Here is a 20,312-nt window from a genome sequence, read left to right as displayed (position 1 = left end):
TTCGTTTCACGCAACTCTTAAAAGCCAAAAACAAAAAAAAAACTTACTTATTCATTCTTAAGTCATGAATTATTTTTATATCAAATATTCCCGTAAAATTATAAAGAGAATTGAATAAAATTCTGGCCAAGAATTCCACTTTCTTGGTTACAAATATTGAATAAAACTGTTTGAACGAATCACAAACAAATTAAGAGTGAAACGAAATTATATCAATAGTGAGACCCAACCGGCATCGATTGTTTGAAACTCGATTAAAGTAACGGATGGATATTGCCAAAAATATTTGAAAAATCAATTCTCATAATTATCATAAATTTTAATATTCGTAAATAAGAAATAGTTCAACGGTCTTCCTAATTCAAATAAGACTTTTTTTTAATCTTTTTAATGTCCTTTTATATACCAAAGTAATAGAAATAAAATTCACCAATTGAAGACAATTTCGAACAACTTTCGTTGATGTGACTGAAATTCCAAAAATAACTTCTTTTTGTAAGATGATGTTTCATTGAACATGGGTGATAGAAATTGAAGGATATGGAATTTGTTTGTCTACAAAATTAAGTGGGATCATGAGTTTATTTATTCCTTCAATCACAATCTATATTTCTAAATTACGTACTATTGATTTTAAAGTCATTTGAAGTTTAAATTCCATTTTTGTTTATGGTATAAGTGTGCAGCACTATTAAAAATACGCTGACGTCATCTACTCTTCGTAGTCTATTGACTTTGTTGACATTAATATTTGAGTTTGTATTACAAATTGTGTAAAGTGTTTTTAAAAACTTTGCAATGAAAAGGATAACATTCAATTATAATTAATAAATAAGGCGCCAGTTGATAATATTAGTTGATTTTTGCTTGTTCTGCTGAAATAGAGGTAAGTGGTAATATAACATTACCGCGAAAATTTAAATTATGTATAAATGGACTGAAAAATTAATAAATTGTGTATAAATTTGGTTATTCAAGTAGTAAGTCCTGGTATTCATATTTATCTATTAGATACATTATTCGTTCAATTCCAAAGTTATCTAAATGCGGTACTGTTTTCTTTAGTATTTTTGTTACTTCAGCCTAGTCGTCGCAAACAGAATTTTGGCAATGAACATCGGTGTTACATGTGTCTGTAAAGCCGTATAAGTCAGTATTAAACCTGTGTTACTCTGAGCTGCAGTGCTTGGAATACAGCCAAAGTAAATATAGTTTTACTCTTTGTTGTTATTGTAATACATTTGATGTATTTATCTATGAACATTCCTACATTCACAGCTCGCTAGGATAACAAAACATAATCACTAGAGTGTGACACTTTTCATAAAAAAACTTGTACTTGACTGGTGGTTGGAAATTAATTTCCTTAGCTTCATGCTATCCTTATTTTGAAGCTATTATCTATACACTATTACACATAAACTATGTATTATCAATTGCCCTTTTTAATGGGATAAGATATGGTGTGAGTCTATTTTGTAGGAGATCATAATGAATAAATTTACCATTTTGGTTTGTCTGGACTGTAATGATTTTCATATACTCTCTATGAAAGGGCCATAATCTTGTTCAGGGTTCTCTTTTAAGTGATTGTTCTATGATATTTGTTTGTAATCACACATCCTAGTGTGTCCATGTGTTCCAACGATCTAATGTTCAATATTTATTTGTTTCCCTAACACAAGTCTTTATAACTGCCAGAGCCGCCAATTACCCATCATTAATCTGGTTCAAATATTCCATGGCTAGGTTTGCAAACATATTGTTTTAATACCTTTTTCCTATTTGATTCCTAATTTGTTGTTTTTTCGTAGAATTTCCCCATATACAATATTTCAAGTAATATCATTTTTGTTGTGCAGCTAAACTAATATTTATTTACTCTTGGTAGCGTCTGAAGATTCCAATTTGTTCATCCACTATGTTTATTAATAAACAACATTTTCTTATTTTATGGAATAGTATAATGTGTCATGATGCTGTTTTATCCACCTGTGGGATTAGTATTTAGCCATTGCCTGAGCGAGGAATGACTACTCAACCTCAGATACTGTTGGTACAACATCGTCACCATAAAATAAAACTACAAATATAAATATAGAATACCTTTATTGGCAACAATTGATTAAAGACTAGACACGTATCACAGTTACAAACATTATAATTAGACATTAGCCAGCATAGAAGTAATCATAATACTTTACTCACTATAGGGGTTAGAGACTGCAAAATAAACAGTACTGTACCTTTTAAGGAGACGTGCTATACCCTATACTTCTGTTAGTAGAATACACAGGTCATGTACAATGTAGGCTTCCCTCGGTCATTAACCTTTTGAACTGAAGTCAACTGTCATTAAGGCCGTGTTCAAATCAAAATAAATCAATAACTTACCTGCCTTCACAGCAAAGTTATAAATACATATTTTTCCATAAACAGGGAAAATTACTCAAAAGTTTGATAAACATGGCAAAAGCATGATAAAACTGTTTTATACTGATATCAGTAGCAGTGTAACAACTAATGGCAGGTGATTGACAGGTGGTCATTAAAAAGCTTATATCATGAATATCAGTGTATGCAGTGTTTAGAATTATCTTTTGTACTTTACCAAATATCAACGCAATATATATGTAATGAAGAATGTTATTTGTGTTAGACATTCGACGTTACGGCTTTTCGATCACATTCCAAATAGCTAACAAATTACATAGACCATCGTCTGTTTATCGTCAGCGGCTCATTGCTCCTTCTGTAATAGTCGCGCTCCCTAATCATCAAGCTGCGTCAAGCTGGCCACTCCCCTGTTGATCCAGTGCTTCTCCGGCACATTGGACTCGAGGGTGATGTACATAACGAAGTTGCTGGAGTGGCCGGTGGTGGCCAGCACACCCTTCCTCTCGCTGGTCTTGTAGATGGGGCAGAAGTAGCACGGCGGCGGGTTGAACTCCGCGATCAGAGCCGGCTGGAACCAGATTATGGGGATCGTGTCGAACAGGATCTTGGGGTAGGACTCGTCTATCTTCATCTTTTCACGATTCCATCTTGCTCCTTCGAGGTATAAACCCTGGGAGAAACAGGTTGTTAGTGAATCTTAAGTTACGATTCCATTTCTTCGCAACTGCGAATTACTATCAGCTTTTGTAATGTACATGCAGTGAATGGTCGCTTTACATTATGTGTAACTGTCCTCACTAGCTGCGCACATCTTATTAATATCTAGAGGTCGAGTCCTATTTAGATAAACTTACGTACCCAGGGCCGGATCTAGGGGCCCAGGACCCCGAGGCCTCGAGGCAACAAAGGAGTGAGAGCCCCCTTGGTTCAAGTTATTTTCATTCAGTGAAAAATTTAATGCATAGTGTCAATAATGTGGGCTTCCACCGGGGTTTCATATTTTTCTTTTTATTTCATCGGGAGTGCTGGGCCCCTACTAATAGAGGTGGGCCCCTGGTCATAGTGGGCCCCTAGGCACAGGCCTAAACTGCCTTATGGCTAATACGGCACTGTACCTACCTGTTGCATTACGTAATCAATCATCAAGAGGAGTCTGGACATAACTCATGTCATGTTTACATCATTTGAATTGATATCGAGAGATAAAATCAAATGAGAACATTTGCCGATGTTAGGTCAGGTCGATCTTTACGTTAATAGACGGTTAGTATGATGGCTCCTACTGAAGTTCCTCGCATTAATCGTTTTCGTAGCACATAGTAACATGTATCGCTTTTGTAAAAAAACATGAATATGGGGTACTTGAAGTTCTTCTCTATAAATTACAGTTTGGAACGCAGCTAGAGTCATTAGTGCTAATGTTTCTAAATTTCCTAGAAATGGCCAACATTCTAGTAAGTTTTCTGTTCAGAAAAAAAAGCAAAAAAACAATTCGTTTGAATTTAAGTGCATAACACGAAAACTGTGCAAAATAACAACTTCCGGATAGCAAAACAAAAGTTTTATAATATGTGAGGCAAACGCATGCATTTTCAGAGGGACTCACCCATATGAACACACTGTGTTCCTTATCCTGTTTGTCCACTTTGTGTGGTTGCTGCATGTTTTAAAGTAATCAATTCAAAATTTAAACAAAGAAATTTAAGAGCGAATATATGAATAAGATGAATAACCGTTTCGGTTTGACTTGTTTATTCTAATGCGTTATTGCGCAATGACGATATTTGAATAATGCTTGTATTATACACTTTCCTTTAGCACGATCATGTGACAGATGCGAGACCGCGGTGAGGTGGAGAGATGCTTCGTCACGTTATTTATTATATTCTAGAGCTGTTCTTCAAACCTAGTGTATTTTCTTGCTGAATAGATCTTTGCCAATGTAATGTTGATAAAGTGTAGGTAACGTATTCTAACATTTTTTCTTTTAATACAGAATGTCTTGGTCACTTTAGGTCGATAGGCTCAAGAATAAGTTCTATTTATAGTTCGGAAATTTTATAGAAAACTGGATTGGATGGAGAAAAAAATAACATTCCAATGCGTTTAAACTGACCTTGCAGTAAACCCCAAACGAAGGTTCCTCTTCACAATCCGCTTCCATCTTGGTTATGGTGAATTCGAAGTGGACCTGGTCGATTGGGATCTTGTTGTGCCTAGAATAGTTCTGCAGCACGCCCGTCAGGAACGACTGCGTGAAGTAGAACCCGGAGATCCAGAACACCATCGGAGGACCCTCCTCTATCCAGTCTTGCAGGAATTTTAGGCTATTGACAAAGTGACATTATTGAATAAATGATGAAAATAATAACACAACCAGATCCTATTGATTTCATACGAAAAGATGTCGGCTATACTTTATACGTCATGAATCAATCTCGCTATTAGAAATAGATCAAGTTATTTTAGGACTTAGAAGGTGAGGATTGATTAATCGGGCTGTAAAAATATTATGCTCATAAATCAATCTTGGTTTATAATCAATCAGAGAGTCGTCCGTTCTGTGTTTAGTTTGTGTGCAGTTTCAAAAGGTATTTATGATTTTTTTCGTTGTTGCAGATAATCATGACCGAGAAAGTCTTGGACAAAGAGAGCTGGCCTCAGGAAGCCGAGGCAGCGATTAATGACATCCGCAAGCACGTCAAGTCGGCCTGCATCTCGCCCACGCTGCTCAGCAACAACCAGCGCATCTTCATCAACCTCACGACCTTAGAGAACTCTGATTATTGCATCGAAATGTCCGGCAACGGGTTCAGAGTTGTCGGCAGGAAGTATGACGACACCTCCCTATCTTCTATCGAGAACATGAACTACGAGACCCCATACGCTCTGCTCAACAACATCAGTCAGAAGTACAGGGAGTCCTTCGGAGGAGAGCTTATGAACAAGCTGCTGGACCTGGCGGCGCGGAACTCTGAAGGTTGACTCCTCACCTATATCACGCAACCCTGTGACAATCGTATCCTAGGCATATCCGAAACCCCACACAAAATTGTATGCTTAGAGTGAGAAAATAATTTTGATTACATGAAATGAGACTAACTTTATTTGTTATCTATGTCAAAACTTTGAGTGTATTTAGAAATAAAGTTAGTTTTATTTTCAATTAGTATTAATCGCGTTATTAAATCTGTATACATGTTTACATAAGATGTTTATTGCAAAAATCAGGGTTAAAGAGTCGATTCTTGAAACATATTATGTAGTCGATTTTTAATTGTTGGAATGTGTCAAAATATCACCTGTCAGTATTCGTATGTGCTATAATAAATGTTTATGTAACTAAGTTTATATATAACTGTGTAGAACTTTAGTATAACATCGTGTTGAATGCGATTTTTGTAATGTTAGAATTGAAGTGATCTTCTCGATTTAAAATTGATAGAGGCATGCGTTTCCATGCACGCAAAATTTACAAAACGGTTTAAAAGACTTTCTGCTGGTAGATTAGTCGCCTTCTTGGGCTGTACCCTTGTACCAGGGTTAATATTACGAGTTCTGCAAACTATTCTATATGTACAAACGCACTTAACGCATTTATTCAAGACATAACTTATTAAATGAGAATTAAGGACACCATAATGTACAAATTACTTTGTTCCTGTGCAGCTAGTTCATTTAAAGTGAGCTCCTTGGGTCCAATCCTTGTTTGTGACCTCGACCTAGTTTAGTTTTTTTAACTGACCAAATTTCATCCTATATAATGGTGTTTGGCTTTACAAATGAGGCCTAGAGCATACTGAATCTCTGTGCAACGTAAGCTTGATAACATGTCTTATAGATTGCACGTTTGATAACTATTAAGTAGGAAGTTTGTGTGTGCTCGTTAGCTGCATTGTGCGTAATCCTTTCTAATTGCATACTAAGATACTAGTGAGTAATGTGAGAAATGTTATTGCTGCCGGTGCTGGTGTCACTTATCCGAGCTTCACGCGGCATATGATTAGTACAATCGTCGACAGACTGAGTACAAACTTGTGTACCTCTGGAGTTTGGGTACGTGTTCTGGTATTTTGGCGGGAACTTTGTGTGAAACATGTTGACTAAGATTGTTGTTAGGAGTCCTATGAAAAAAAGTTGAAAGTTTAATTTATGAGTGTTGGTTCGGTTATTGCTTAAAGTATATTTGTTTTAGTATATTACGGCCTATTAATAAAATTAGTTTTTAAGTGTTCTAACAAAATAATTGGTGAGATTCGCATTCTAAAATCACGCGTTTAAAATTTAAAAATAAATGTAGAATGAGCGGCTGTTACATGAAATTTATTATTCCGGATTATTGGATTGTGAATTCAACTTTGCTTTAGTATAAAAATAACAATTGCCAGTTGTTCGTATTCCCACGGTTTGTTTTTGTATTTCGAGGCAATACTAAGCGGGCCTAATGTTGAAATCGCTTGAGAACGTTTAACGAGTGGACGGCTATCAGACATGTACCCAAACTCACATCTCTTTAGACGTAATATACACATTATATAGTAGTTAACTTGTTTGTGATAGTAAAATAAATTGATGATGTATCATTGTTGTTTCATTGAGGTGCTTTTGACGTTGATTTTCAAGACGGTGTGTGCATAAAGATATGCTAATTCAGCTACTGATAGAATTTAATTTTTATTGGAAATGGTAGGTATATATCGTTCTTGGTATCCAGATTTGAAAATTTTTATTCCCACAAACCGGCTACGCCATCGTGGTTACGGGGATGATGCCCTCAATTATTAGTTTTAGGCATCGCCAACTTAATTCCAATGTTCTTTTCACACATGTATCTTTCTTACGAGACATTTCCATTGGTGTAGAAAACAGAAATGACAAAACGAAAGGCTAAATACATCCATCACTATGAATGTATTCAAGCATGAAGGAGTCAAGCATTTCTCACTATCCCCAAAGTATTTGCAAAAGTTAGGAACAGACACTTACCGCGATAGGAAGTCAGCCACATAAGATCCTAGAGGCTTCATAGAGGGGTAGGACTTGGACATCCAGGCTCCGGGCACGATGCCCTTGACGAAGGCGTTGTTGCACTCCTCGAGCTCGGCGCTCATGATGGCCAGCCCCTGCGCCGCCATGTGCACGCCGTACAGCGTGCGCTTCACCACGGACAGAAGGCGGTTGTAGCGGATCAGCTCCTGTTCATGTGTATTTGGAATATATTTGTTTTAAAAAGCTACGCAGTTAACCAGGATTGGCCAGTTTACATCAGCCGCATGGACAGCAATCGCTGGGCCAAAGTCAGCACACCGTGTGAGGTCTAGGAAGAGGTGGTGTGACGATCTTAACGCTTACGTGGAATCGAATCGAATCGAGAATCGTGGAAAGATTTAGGGGAGGCCTTGGCGCAGCAGTGGGACACCGACACAGGGGATTAGATAAAAAAAAAGGTCAATGGGTAATTTTCGAATTGAGTTCCAGTCGAGTTCCATACGACGTTTTATTACAACTGTAATAAAACGGAAACTTTTTCTTTAGGCTCCGCTGTCTGTCTGTCACTAGGCTGTATCTAGGTTATAACTTTTGGGTCGTGGGTAAGTAAGTTTTCAGGATCATAAGTGACATCAGTATGTTGACCTGTTTGAGCACGGTGTTCATGCTGTTGAAGTAGAGCACGGGGTACTTCTCGGAGACAGCCTCGACGTCGTAGAGCGCGGGCAGGCGCGCGAGCATGTCGTTGGTCATGTCCACGATGCCGCCGCCCTCGCCGCCCTCCGCGTGCCCGCCGCCCGCCACGATGTGCGTCTGAGTCAGCAGCGTGCCGAACAGGAGCTGGGGGAGGTATTCATAGTGCAATGCTTTGTCACTTACACTTAACCAAAAGGTAGACTACTATTGAGACAGATTATAGGAAAACTAATGATAATAGAAGCGTTCATGGTTCAGTGATAAAAAACTATGGGTGTACTTTCATACAGTTTTGTATGAAAGTACGAGAGTTGATTTCTGAACTAAAACATTTTGAACACATCATATTTCAGTTTATTCTCTCAAGCAGCCAACGGCCAATAAACATAAAAGTTATACAAATATAGTTGGTAGGTACGTACAACTCATGTATAATATCTAGCAATAAAAGCAGATTGTAAATCTTTCCGAATGTCCATTAATTTTACATTTTACGATTGTTCCAACCACAATAGCGTCAATAACTCAATAGCTTAAAATAACAACAATTTCATGTTTTGTTTTTCCTTCCTCGGTAGATACTGAGTGACCGATAAGATTTCTGCCAAGGTCTTTCAATTAAACAGTATTTTGCACTTATATTATTAATGCTATAATGCTAGAATTCTGGGTAACTGACAAATATAATATTTTCTCTTGGCAAGCATATAATTTACCTTTAATCTTTTGTTTGTTATTCCAATAGAATCTACACGAGCTTCGAACTACAAAACATCTTTATATAATGCGTGTAAAAGTACTTTATTAACTAAGGTACCCCCGATTATGGCGTAATGGAATCTTGAAATTTAAGCGATTTATTTATTTCCCCTAAAAATATCGACATCTAACTTCGTATGCCGGTATCGACCTCAGCGATTTTCAGAATGGTTGAATAAATTTCCACCACTGTTGAATAAATTTCTACATAGGCAAAAGCCTTTGCCTAATAAGTGGAGCTTCATTTACAAATTGATATTATTATATGATTACCGAAGTAGTTTCCTTGTTATCCTTGGTGATGTCTGCGTTCTCGTGCAGACCGAACACCTCTGGCTTGGCGATCATGGGCAGCGCGCGGATGTGGTCCAGCACCGAGTTGTACTCCATGCTCGGCGGCATGCGGTAGTCGCCGCTCGGAGAGAACGAGTACCTGAGGGACAACGTGTTTCATATGTATAGCTGATAGACAAGCGAATGATGGTGTAACACATGATGCAAGTTAGAAGTACAGGGTGTATAGCGGCCGGCATTATCATCATCATCGGCCTAGCCTTTTCTCAACTATGTTGGGGTCGCCTACCAGTCTAACCGGTTTCAGCTAAGTACCAGTGTTTTACAAGGGGTTGCAGCATCTCTCTTCAAAATAATGAAGAATGTGGACTGAAAACCGCCCCCATCCAATGACAAACTTTAAATATTGGCCTTTTGGTAGGTACTTCACGATGGTATTGAGCGGCGCAGTAGTTGGTATTTCCTACAATTTGGCATTACGACAAACATTTTTACAGCAGCCTAGTACAGTTCACTTGAAAAGTCTGACAACTAGTCTAACCAAGGGGTATCAAAATCAAAATCAAAATCAAAATTCATTTATTCAAATTAGGCTACTAAATAGCACTTTTTGAAGGTCAAGTTACATTGGACAGCACCCAGTTTCGCCCACCCATCACCGCTTCCTAAGTGCTTTTGCTGTGAGAGAAGAAACGGAGCAACAAACTCCCCAGCAGCACGCTGTCATTCCCATTACAAAATTATTATTATTATTATCCAGAACAATAACAAAATAAGTGTGCAGGTGCCATGCCAAACAAATAAAATTTGAGTTCGCCGTATCTAATCCAATACGAAATTTAACTGTAAGTACAAAGGCCAAGGTCAGCAGACCGACCAGCCACCGCAAGCAGCACCCGTTCACGAGTATGACGCAAGGGTCAGCCATCACCTCCCTCGCCATATTTGAGGGAAGGAGGTGACCCGACCCAAGACGCCACCGCAGGCAGTGACGACTAAGGGAGCATGACGTATCTGCTGCCGGCTAATAAAATAAAACTCAAAGAAAGAAATACCCCAAACGTTGATTTACCTGGCACAGCCCTGAACACGGAGGTGGCATAAATTGCTACATCATTGAATTTTATAATTAATAAAATTATACATGTCAAAATTTGAAAAAAATCGTGTTGCCCAGGTAATTGGGTTGAGGAGTTCAGATAGGCAGTCGCTCCTTGTAAAACACTGGTACTTAGCTGAAACCGGTTAGACTAAAAGCCGACCCCAATATAGTTGGGAAAAGGCTAGGCCGATGACTGGTACAGTTCACCTCAAATGGCGTACCTAAGCATATTTATGTCAGTCGCGTAATAATTTTCCGTTAATTTAATGGGAATGTATAAGATAAATCAACATGTTAGTTCATACTCGGACTCTGTGGTGACTTGGTCGTTGTAGAAGATAGACAACAGAGACAGAATGAGTCTCCTGTCCTTGTCGTCGGTGACCCTGCCGCCGTAGTTACACTCCCCGGCGAGGTAGTTAAGAGCGTCGAATGGCGTCTCTGAATAATCCGTCAGGAACATCTACAATACATAGGACCATTAAAAGACTGGTCTTTAGTAATTTTCTGTGTTCACTTTTATCTTAAATCTTAGTGTAATTTGTTAAGTCAAGTTCTTATTTTGTGAATATTAAATACTTAGATAATATCAAACAATTCATCATGTAAGATTTTTTTTGTACTCCGGCAGCAGCGAAATTATTTTTGTAGATAGTATCATATCGTCTATCGGCATGTAAGGAAGACAGCTTTAATAAATAAGCAAGAAAGATTAAATTTTGATTGAAAAATGTAAACCTGTTTACATCGAATACTTACATGTACAACTCACCGCACTGTCTTACAAATAGTATACAAAGGCCGTAACCACCAGAAAATTATATTTAAAACATTTAGCGTGAATGTTTAAGGAAAGATGACATTAAGTATTAAATCAGACTTCGATCAATATCGTATTGTGTTAGGTATCACTGAGGTGAGAGGATGTACCGACAAACCATACAAGCTAAAATCATAGGTATTCAAACAATACGTTACCTGCAGCTGCATGATACAGATCCTGAGGTCGCTCTCGTTGAACTCGTACTGTATGTTCCAGCCCAGCGGCCCGAAGGCCCTCCTCTCCTGCACGATGGCGTGGAAGAAGCAGAGCGCGAACAGCAGCCGGCGCCAGTCCTCCGTGCGCGGGCACGAGATGTAGAACTCCGGGTCGCAGATCGGGTCCGATATGTACGACCGGTAGATGTTGTTCTTCAAGCCTTTTGGAGCTTCGTTTGTCATTTTTACTCCTATAACAAGTATTTTTTTAATGAGTAGCAAGGCTTACAGCGATATTGTTTCGTATACAAGATCGAAATTAGGATACAATTCGACTTTGATCATGCCCTCCTTGTCCCTATCAAATGGAAATTGTAGACAAAAATTACGCTAAAAAAGAAATAGAATATTTCCACGCGCAAATCTCTCCAGAATGTTCATCCTGGCTACGAATATGTTGAGTCTGACTAGTATAAAAACAATATTGAGTATATAAGGCCATCAGTCCTTACCATTCTGCAGCACGGTGACTGGGAACGACTTGCTGGGGTAAGACGTGAGCCAGCATCGAAAGTGTGGGTGTGTGACCTGCGGGATGATGACCTCGGCGCAGATGCGCTCCAGCTCGCCCATCCACGAGTCCATGACGTGGCAGTTCTGCAGCACCACCCAGCCGCCCGATATGATCGCCTGATTTATCAAGTTCGCCGCTATAGGGCCCTGCGAATTGATTAAGCTTAAGTTTCATATTCATCTTTCTCGTATAAATCACTGCTGGGTTTAAGAAAAAAATATTATAAAGGAGAGTTGAGCTACAGGCGTAAATAAAAACTTATTTTGAGGAATTAATTGCAACGCAAAACCACTTACATTAAAAAAAATGAACGCTTAGGTATATACTGTATTGAATGCAGGTCGATGACACAGTATAAATTGCTAAAAAAGTATACCTACTTAAAGAGGAACTTGGAAATTGACGCCTTACAAGTCTTGTAAAAGTAATTTGTTAAAGATTTGTAATAACACAATGAACACAAATGAATTTGAATCTAGGTAACAATTAACTCACCTGCCCCTGTCCCAGCGATATAGTCTCAAAGCTGACAACTTTCTTTTCCATGGAGAACTTGACCAGTCCCGACATGGGGTCAGAGCCAGGAGACAGGATGAAAATGAGGGGCGAGCAGCAGTTACTGTCGTTGTATGACTTCTCCAGGTCGAAGGGAGGCGGCTCGATGAAGGGGGGACCCATCTTGCTGACCACGTACTGCTGGACTAGCGGGATCAGCTTGTCGGGACGGATGCATCTGTCGTAGGGAATGAAAATAGGTAGGTAAAAGTTAGAGTTGGATTGATAATGGTATCTTTATAGGTTTGGTCATATGTTTTTCTTCAAGTAGACTAATGTCATTCTTATACATGATTTTGACGTTTGTGAGTTAACAATACGGTACAGGAAAGGCTCTGTTTCGAATTTTCTCTCAATTATAGTATAGTTACCTTAAAACGATGAGTTTAGCGATCCCCTCGACTCTATCGAAAGGCGCCGGGAAAGGGCTCTCGTGCGGCGCGGACAAATCGTATAAAGCTTTCCACTCCCTCACGTGGGACACCACGTGCTCCCTGAATCCGGTTAGCCTGGTGAAATTATAACACACTCTTAGTTTATTCTGACTGAAGCAGGAAAAGCAAAGTCATATTTCGTTAAGGAAAAAATACAATGCTAAAGCTAAAGTGGTTTCTTAAATGTCTTAAAATACTTGCTGACTAGACTCAGTTACAATCGGGGTCACTAACAACTAGCTAGAACAAAAGGCCAGAAAGTATTGTGACAAAAGCTAAGACTGACTCAACAAGATCTACATATAAAGACATTAAATATAGTAACGTTCTATTAAGCACGTGTTTTATATCCTCAATAATACTGACTCGTGTAGATGCGAGGCCCGCACGATCTCGGACCATGCCTTCTCAGTGAGCCAGCTCGGCGCGGGGTTCTCGTGCGGGTTGTCCAGCGCCACGCCGCCCGTCAGCAGGAACGTCACCAGCTCGTCGTCGATGTTACCCTGAGGTTCAAACGATAACGTTAAATAATAAATGTACCGATAAGGGCATGGTGTGAGGTACAATAATAACCTCGGCATGCTCCGTGTTCAATCAGCGTATATTATTACTACCCAATTTGGTGGCAAATTTGGAATCTGGATGTCCTTGCGCATGTGGTTTTTGGTAGGGTCTATATTTTTAATAAATGAGAAAATATCTGGCTCTTAACTCAATATGCACATCAAAAAATCATGAAATACAAATCATATTAATTATGAAATATTTACCTGGGCTCTAAGTATTCCTAGTGTTAGAACGAGAGAGAAGATTAACTTGTCCTTTTCAAACAAACTCCTGCAGACATTCTCATATATACTCTTAGTGAAGAAAGCGTTTAGACCCTCAATGCGCTCGTCAAGCTTCGCACATTTAGGGGAGTTCATGATCGCTTGATTGTATAAGTTTATAAACCTGAAAATATCCACAAAACCATCACTTAAGTGACAAAAAATACAAACTTTAATGCGGATTAAATTAGGAAGCTAAATGTAAAGCGCAATTTTATATGGAAATGCAGTTCCAAGCTAGATCTTCTACACCATGCACACACATGGATACAATAAGCTGAAAATGATTACAAACAATATTACACGCACCAAACCAAAGAATATTGGTACATAGGATCAATGTTAGCCAGGTCTGAGATACAGAAGAACAGCACCGAGCTATGCTTCGACACGGGCACGTAGAGCAGGCGGGCTTCGTCTATCTCTTTCTCAGTGACAGTGGCTGACGCTTGTTTCGCTTCTATTTCTATCGAGAGGATCCTGGATGATGATAAGATCTGATTCGCTGATTCGTCTTCTAAAATGTTTCCAGCAGATGATAAAACCTATGAATAAAAAGAAGAGAAGTAAATATGAGTCAACGCCTGACTTTATGAATCACTACCAAGGCTCCACAGTACTTTGAAGATATAAGAAGGAACTTCTTAAGGTTACCTCCAAAATCTTATCCTCAATTTCCTTGAGCGTTCTCTTGTTGTTGGCTCCCTCCACAATGAGCTGGTTTTTCTTCAGCTCAAGTTCTGGCCTGTCCTGAGCCACCACGATACCCAGCAGCTGGTCTTGTAGCCCTTGTGGGGTTATCATGAAGTTCAAAAGCGTAACCTGTTGTAAAAGATGATTATTGTAGAAGTAGCCTTCAAAATGGATATAAGGCCGTACGGCGTCCCTAGGTTTTTTGTATTCAATCCTCTCGGTCTGCTACAAGCTTTTCGCATAATCGACATCGAATGCACCATTCATATATGTATAGCTTGCTTTAAATAAGTTAAAATGGAGACTGACCTTCACGGCGACCTCAGGCAGGTAGTGCGGGTTGCTGAGCCTGGTGGTGATGTAGAACCGGAACGAGTAGTTGTACTCCAGAATATTGTCGCCTAACTTCAGACAGTCCACACCGCCAGATCTTTATGTGAGCACAAAAGATATTTAGATTAGACGCACGTTCTACGTAACTTAAGTTTTTCTGTAAAGATAGCCATGTGACATATAAGTTACCACGGTTATGAAACGCTGAGTTTTCCCTCAAGGTACATCTTTGTATCCTTTACGAGCATGAATTGTGATCCACAAATGTTAGTTCTACGTTTGGGATTATGGATTATGCATTTGATTTGAATGTTTCCTTTTGCGATACAGTGTTAAAACCCTGTATGTGGGGGTCACTTTTGGAGCATGTTACATATTATAAGCAATGTAGTCTAAGTAAAGATTTTCCACCTGAATATATTCCTGAGCAGTACGGGCTCGATGACGGCATCCAGTTGTTCCCGAATGTTCTCGAGGATGACGGGGAAGCCCATCTGGATGGCGTTCTCCAGCACGCGCACGTAGTTGGGGTCCGTTAACTTGATGACCTTCAGCTGGTTCTCACGCTCCATGTTCTTTATCCATTTATTGGCTTGTTCTAGTACAGAGTATTTAATATACGCGAATTGAAGTTCAGTTAGCCTTTCAATAAAAATATAAGTAGCTGTCTCATTTTCCTTCAATATGAAGTCGTTATAAAAAAGAGGTTTTGCTCAGGTAAAATATAAATAACAGGCACTGCTTTGTTTGGGTAGTTAGCGTAGTTACTAGTAATAAGAAAGCCCAGAGTCAAGAACGACGGAAGAATCTAAAAGCGGCAGATAGAGAGCAGTGCCTTTGCTCAGAAGTGGGATATCCCAGGTGAATTAAAAAGTCCATTACTGTAAGTTATGATATACACCGTCTTACCTTGAGGATCAATCATGAGTGCCCATCTCCTTGACTTCTCGACGATGATGCCGTTCTCAATGGAGTAGCTGTCAACAGGTAGCCCCGCGATGTTCCACACGCGGATCACCACCGGCTCACCCAAAGTCGTTATCAAAGAAAATGTTTCTGAACATGGAATTCCTATAGACAAAAAAGAGGGGAGAAAGTAGCTATATTATAAGCTTCTTGTTTGTGTAGAGAAAAACCTTGATATCGTTTAAGCAGAAGTAAAGTTTAAAAAAAGGGGAAGTGGGTTACTTTTTATAAGACGATGCGAAGCGGCGGTAACGTGAGGGACTGCTTATTAGACGATGTGAAGCAGCGTCAGGCGTCTCGCTACTACAAGGACAATAGCCTCAGGATGTTGCAGTGGGGAAAAATGGGTGCTGTCCAATGTAGATTAGCCTTCAAAAGTGCTACTTAGTAGTCTAATTTGACTAAATGACTTGATTTTTGGTAGAGACAGATGGAGCTGGACTAATAATGTATAAATATGTATTTACTTAATTGCCTGGCTCGTGCGTTCCACACATGTACGACTTCTCGCCTGTAGTTGACTGTAAAGGGTCCCAGGTATGCGATACAACCAGCCGATAGCAACACATCACCTGAAATTTAATAACTCATAAATATTGTTTTAACAAAAAATTTGCGATTGATAAATATTTTGACTCATCGTGGTAGTTCTATCACATATTTTACTTTTTATGCTTCTCAAATAACTGTTTTCATTCATCATTATTCAGCCCGCCTTCGTCCACTGCTGGTCATAGGGTTCTCCCAAAGCACGGTAACGGTGGTTTACGATACTTTTTTTTCTAGACTCAACTGATAAAACAGCATGAATTATGAATTTTAGGTGAGAGTCGATATCCTTACCGATAATATTAGCCAGTAGCTTATGCAGATTATGCGCTAGTTCTATCCAGCGCGCCTTCTCTCCGCCGAGGCCTCCAATCAGCTGTTCCGCGCGCGACAGTTTAGTTGAACAGAGGTCTATCTCGTCCTCCAGTCCTTTCTTCTTGCGAGTCATTTCCGCGAACTCATCGTTCAATGCCTTTAAATAAATTATAGTGTTGAATGACCGCGAAACAACAGGTATCAAAAACTTAAATACTGTTTTTTCGCTGACTCAAAAAAATGTTTAGCCGTACCCCAGCAAAAAATACTTGTAAAAGTAAATACTTACATGTTATGTTGGTCAATTTTTTTTAATAACGTCCTACCTAAATATCAATATTACCTGCACCAGTCTAGAGTTATACATAGTAGAAGTCTCTTAATGAAGGCTTGCAATAAACGCGCTTAATTAAATTATTAGAACCCACCTGTAGCTTGTCGAGGACAGCCTGCAGCTGCGCTCTCTTGGCGTTGAGCGTGTTCATCTGCGCCTGCAACTCAGACTCTGCCTCGAAAAGGGCGGCTTTCTTCGGCGCTACCACCTGAAATAAGCCTCATAGATATTAGTTTGCACAAAAAACATTATGTCATTACGATTGCAGGTATAGTATAATCATGTTTTTATATAAGACATTTTTAAAGTGCGATATTAGTTTAAACTGCTTTGTATTGGAGTACATACCTTAATAACTCTGTCATAGACATCCATCGCTCGCACCCAGCGGCACAACCCCTCACAGGCTGATGACACCTTCGATATCACAGCAGGATCAAACTCGCGATCCGGAATGTATCTATAAAAAAATACCGGTTAAATTATTAACTATCTTATTCGCTTTCTCCGTAAGAAGCAAATTCCAACAATGCAGCACTTGATCAAAATGGTAATTACCACGGTAAGTACACCATAAAATCCATCACACTTACTTATCCCTAATCTTCTTCATGATGGGCGGCGGTATGTTGTCCTTGTCGTAGTTCTTTAAGCTCTCCAGGAACTTCATGTCTCCCAGCATCTTCAGCGATGGACCCCAGTAGTCCTCGTATGGTTTCCCTAGTGACCATATTGTAAAAATATGAAAATGTTTCATACATATGCATAGCCGTTCTTAGAAAGTCTAATAACACCTTTTGAATAGACGGGTAGAGAAAAATGTTACTATTTGGGTGACTTTTTTCTCTCTTATAAGAAAATCAATGGGTGACATATAAAGTGACGAGATATAGGAGAAAAAAATGTGGCGACCCCCAATCAAGGTGAAGAAAAGGAGATGCAATAAACAAAAAACTTTTTTCTTCGGTCTTCGATTTAAAGTTTTTTGTTTCACTCTCCACCACCGCTGGTTTAAACCACTTTCGGTTTTTTCAAACAAAAAAAAAACACCTCGCTCTTTTTTACTGCAAACCTTGTAAATCATCATAATACAAATCTTGCATAAAATATACGTACCGTTGGCATCCATCTTCCTATCACCTTTGATCCCCTTCATGACGCACACCGCTTCCATAACCAGCTTGACTCCAGCCGGCGGGTTCTTCATGGACTTCACCAGAGTGATATCAGCTGGTTTCAAGGTATTGAGGGCGTTGAGAGCAGCTTCGAGCGCTGGTACCGCCTCCGCCAAGTCTGACTCGCAGTCGTCCTTGATGGCTTGCGCTGCTGCAGCCGCTTCGTTGGCCAGAGCTTCGTCTGCTCCCACTATCTGGAGGTATCAAAGTCAGTTGCACTCAAGTTTTCTTTTTTATACCAGTCAGACACGGATAGGTATGATACCAGTCAAGAACTCAAGTTCGATACCTGAACACTGCATGCATATTGGAAACGGCCCGTTTTTTACGAAAGTCTAACCAGTCCTACTCAAGTCGCAACTCAATTTGAATATCACACGTATCGTGTCTGATAATACTTACTTCTTTCTGTTTCTCCACAACGACGGTATCCTGTTCGATCTTGATCATAAGTTTTTCCGTCTTGTCAGAGGTCTCGACGAGCTGTGGCTGAAGGTCTCTCAGGTTCTGCTGCATCACCGCCACCTGGCCGGCTGCGAAGTCCAGCTGTTCTAGACCTGTTTCGTATCTAAAACAATAGGTAATAGGGTTTAGCTTACGTTTGTTTTGTAGGCAGGAGATTGTAAGTCAAAAGTTCAAAATTCTCTTAACGCTTTGTCAGTCACATAGAATCTATCAAACCGTTTCTGTTAGTAGGTGCAAAATAATATGATTATGTAAATGGCAAAGGTAGTCTTCTTACCTTATTCTCGATTTGGTGATCTGATCCACTTTAATGGTGAATAGATCCATAAAAGCCTTAATCAACTCCAAGTAGCTGGTCGGAGTCACGTAGACCATTCTTTTTTGTTCTTTGTAGAACCTGTGGTAAAAATGTAACTTATTATTTTGTGTATATAATGTAACGTTTGAAACATTTTATTTAGAGCATTCTATATACAATAACAGCCAATAGTGACAGTTTTACCGCTGGAAACTTGTTAAAACTTTTAGGTAATTTCCAATTTAACTTTAGTAAACATAGACCGTGTTAGGAAATGCTTCCCTTTATATTGATTGAATGAAAATAACGTATTACCATTTTTGAAGTCCATTCGTGATCAGCCTCATTTCGGCTGGGTTTTGGGAATGTATCATCGAATTATTAAAAACCACAAAAGAAGAATATGTTTGTTGACCTATCGCTGAGTTGCACGACGCTCATGTGGAACAGCTGGCACATCTCGACGCAGGAGACGCGCAGGTCGTCCTCCACGTTCTCCATCGAGTTGATGAACATGTTGGCCACGCGCTCCAGCGCCTCGGGCGGCCACGCTGTGAACCTACAAGATACCTTGCGGTTAATCAACGTCAGCAACGTTCTCCATGGGCATCCCTCGCATTTTTTATCCCTAAATTATACTTAGAATGGTTTAGTCACTCGTATTAATCGGTATTGCTCGACTTGTTTCGGACTCAACCATAATCTGACGCGGCGGCGGGGTCTTGAATCAAACTGACGTCAGCGGGAGGGATTTTTATTCCCACCGCGGTCACTAAACCATTCTATCATTTAAGAATGAATCACCTTGACGAAAGATATTGTAAAACATCTTACTAATGAAGAGCTTACCAATCAATAGTACAGCAGTTGATGAGCGACGGGAACATCCTAAGGCGGTTCCTGAAGGAATCTCCGATGGGCGACATCGCCATCACGATGCGGAGGTTCGCCTTCACTCGCTCCACGTAGAAACCGAACATGGCCAGCGGAGTCGTCTCGATTTTCTTGCCCTATTCAAGCAAGAATAAATATTACGACGACAATTAAATTGCTTAAAGTTCTTCCATCTAGTACCATCAGTAGCATAACAATTTACCGCCGAGGACATTATCTTACGTTCAATTTTAAGAGTGTTGTTGTAAAGTAACTCACCGTTTCCCTGACCGCCGCCTGCATTTTATCGAGGATCTCCACCTTTTCATCCATACCGTAGATGTTAGGAATGTCGCCAGTATTGAGAAGCATGTTTATGTCTTCCACCATGCCTTCGTACATTATCTGTATAGAAAAACAGTAAAAGTAAAGATCAGTAGTCCTAGAGACCCCAAGATATGTAATTAAGAAAACGGACTTTTATCGCTGTGGGAGCAAGATGCCGTTGAGCATAGTGTAGATTATCTCACTCTTACTCAAGAGCTCTCAGCACAGCCTTAGAACTTTGTATTTTACCTGGTTATCCGCAAACAGAAAGACAAGAGGCTTTCCGATAATACCAGCCTTCATCAACATCTTTCTGATATCATCGCGCCACTCGTTCTGACCGTACACTCGAGATATTTCAATCTAGAAAAGAAAA

The 20,312-nt window shown here is 39.6% G+C and overlaps 2 protein-coding genes across 3 annotated transcripts in view; one reads left to right on the top strand and one right to left on the bottom strand.

Moving 5' to 3' along the window:
- The first annotated feature begins 578 nt into the window (after positions 1 to 578).
- LOC113492223 (GSK3-beta interaction protein) lies at positions 579 to 6,980 on the top strand. Of its 2 annotated transcripts, none has more exons than XM_026869597.1 (2): positions 579 to 886; positions 5,017 to 6,980. In XM_026869597.1, the coding sequence occupies exon 2, from the start codon at positions 5,023 to 5,025 to the stop codon at positions 5,380 to 5,382; it is 360 nt and encodes a 119-aa protein (XP_026725398.1). In that variant the 5' UTR covers positions 579 to 886; positions 5,017 to 5,022; the 3' UTR covers positions 5,383 to 6,980. The 2 variants fall into 2 exon arrangements, with proteins under 2 accessions (XP_026725398.1, XP_026725399.1); XM_026869598.1 differs by lacking the exon at positions 579 to 886 and adding an exon at positions 927 to 1,202.
- Positions 2,095 to 20,312, bottom strand: part of LOC113492224 (dynein heavy chain 3, axonemal) — a 42,385-nt gene continuing 24,167 nt past the window's right edge. Inside the window, exons 44-72 of the mRNA XM_026869599.1 lie at positions 20,186 to 20,299; positions 19,889 to 20,014; positions 19,586 to 19,746; positions 19,152 to 19,295; positions 18,716 to 18,835; positions 18,376 to 18,541; positions 17,915 to 18,167; positions 17,392 to 17,518; positions 17,147 to 17,258; positions 16,893 to 17,006; positions 16,444 to 16,621; positions 16,068 to 16,172; positions 15,544 to 15,705; positions 15,046 to 15,232; positions 14,611 to 14,731; positions 14,263 to 14,430; positions 13,918 to 14,153; positions 13,549 to 13,732; positions 13,145 to 13,281; positions 12,716 to 12,853; positions 12,285 to 12,522; positions 11,728 to 11,935; positions 11,216 to 11,466; positions 10,543 to 10,700; positions 9,115 to 9,274; positions 8,032 to 8,226; positions 7,384 to 7,592; positions 4,514 to 4,724; positions 2,095 to 3,067 (exon numbers count right to left, since the gene is read on the bottom strand). Of these exons, the coding sequence (XP_026725400.1) occupies positions 2,771 to 3,067; positions 4,514 to 4,724; positions 7,384 to 7,592; positions 8,032 to 8,226; positions 9,115 to 9,274; positions 10,543 to 10,700; positions 11,216 to 11,466; positions 11,728 to 11,935; positions 12,285 to 12,522; positions 12,716 to 12,853; positions 13,145 to 13,281; positions 13,549 to 13,732; positions 13,918 to 14,153; positions 14,263 to 14,430; positions 14,611 to 14,731; positions 15,046 to 15,232; positions 15,544 to 15,705; positions 16,068 to 16,172; positions 16,444 to 16,621; positions 16,893 to 17,006; positions 17,147 to 17,258; positions 17,392 to 17,518; positions 17,915 to 18,167; positions 18,376 to 18,541; positions 18,716 to 18,835; positions 19,152 to 19,295; positions 19,586 to 19,746; positions 19,889 to 20,014; positions 20,186 to 20,299 (4,980 nt within the window). The 3' untranslated portion in view covers positions 2,095 to 2,770. The remainder of the gene's footprint in view (positions 3,068 to 4,513; positions 4,725 to 7,383; positions 7,593 to 8,031; positions 8,227 to 9,114; positions 9,275 to 10,542; positions 10,701 to 11,215; positions 11,467 to 11,727; positions 11,936 to 12,284; positions 12,523 to 12,715; positions 12,854 to 13,144; positions 13,282 to 13,548; positions 13,733 to 13,917; positions 14,154 to 14,262; positions 14,431 to 14,610; positions 14,732 to 15,045; positions 15,233 to 15,543; positions 15,706 to 16,067; positions 16,173 to 16,443; positions 16,622 to 16,892; positions 17,007 to 17,146; positions 17,259 to 17,391; positions 17,519 to 17,914; positions 18,168 to 18,375; positions 18,542 to 18,715; positions 18,836 to 19,151; positions 19,296 to 19,585; positions 19,747 to 19,888; positions 20,015 to 20,185; positions 20,300 to 20,312) is intronic.

Source organism: Trichoplusia ni, chromosome 3 (genome assembly GCF_003590095.1).
Source record: "Trichoplusia ni isolate ovarian cell line Hi5 chromosome 3, tn1, whole genome shotgun sequence".
Lineage (NCBI taxonomy): Eukaryota > Metazoa > Arthropoda > Insecta > Lepidoptera > Noctuidae > Trichoplusia > Trichoplusia ni.
Note: the sequence above shows the minus strand (reverse complement) of the source record. Positions and strands in the feature narration are given on the sequence as shown.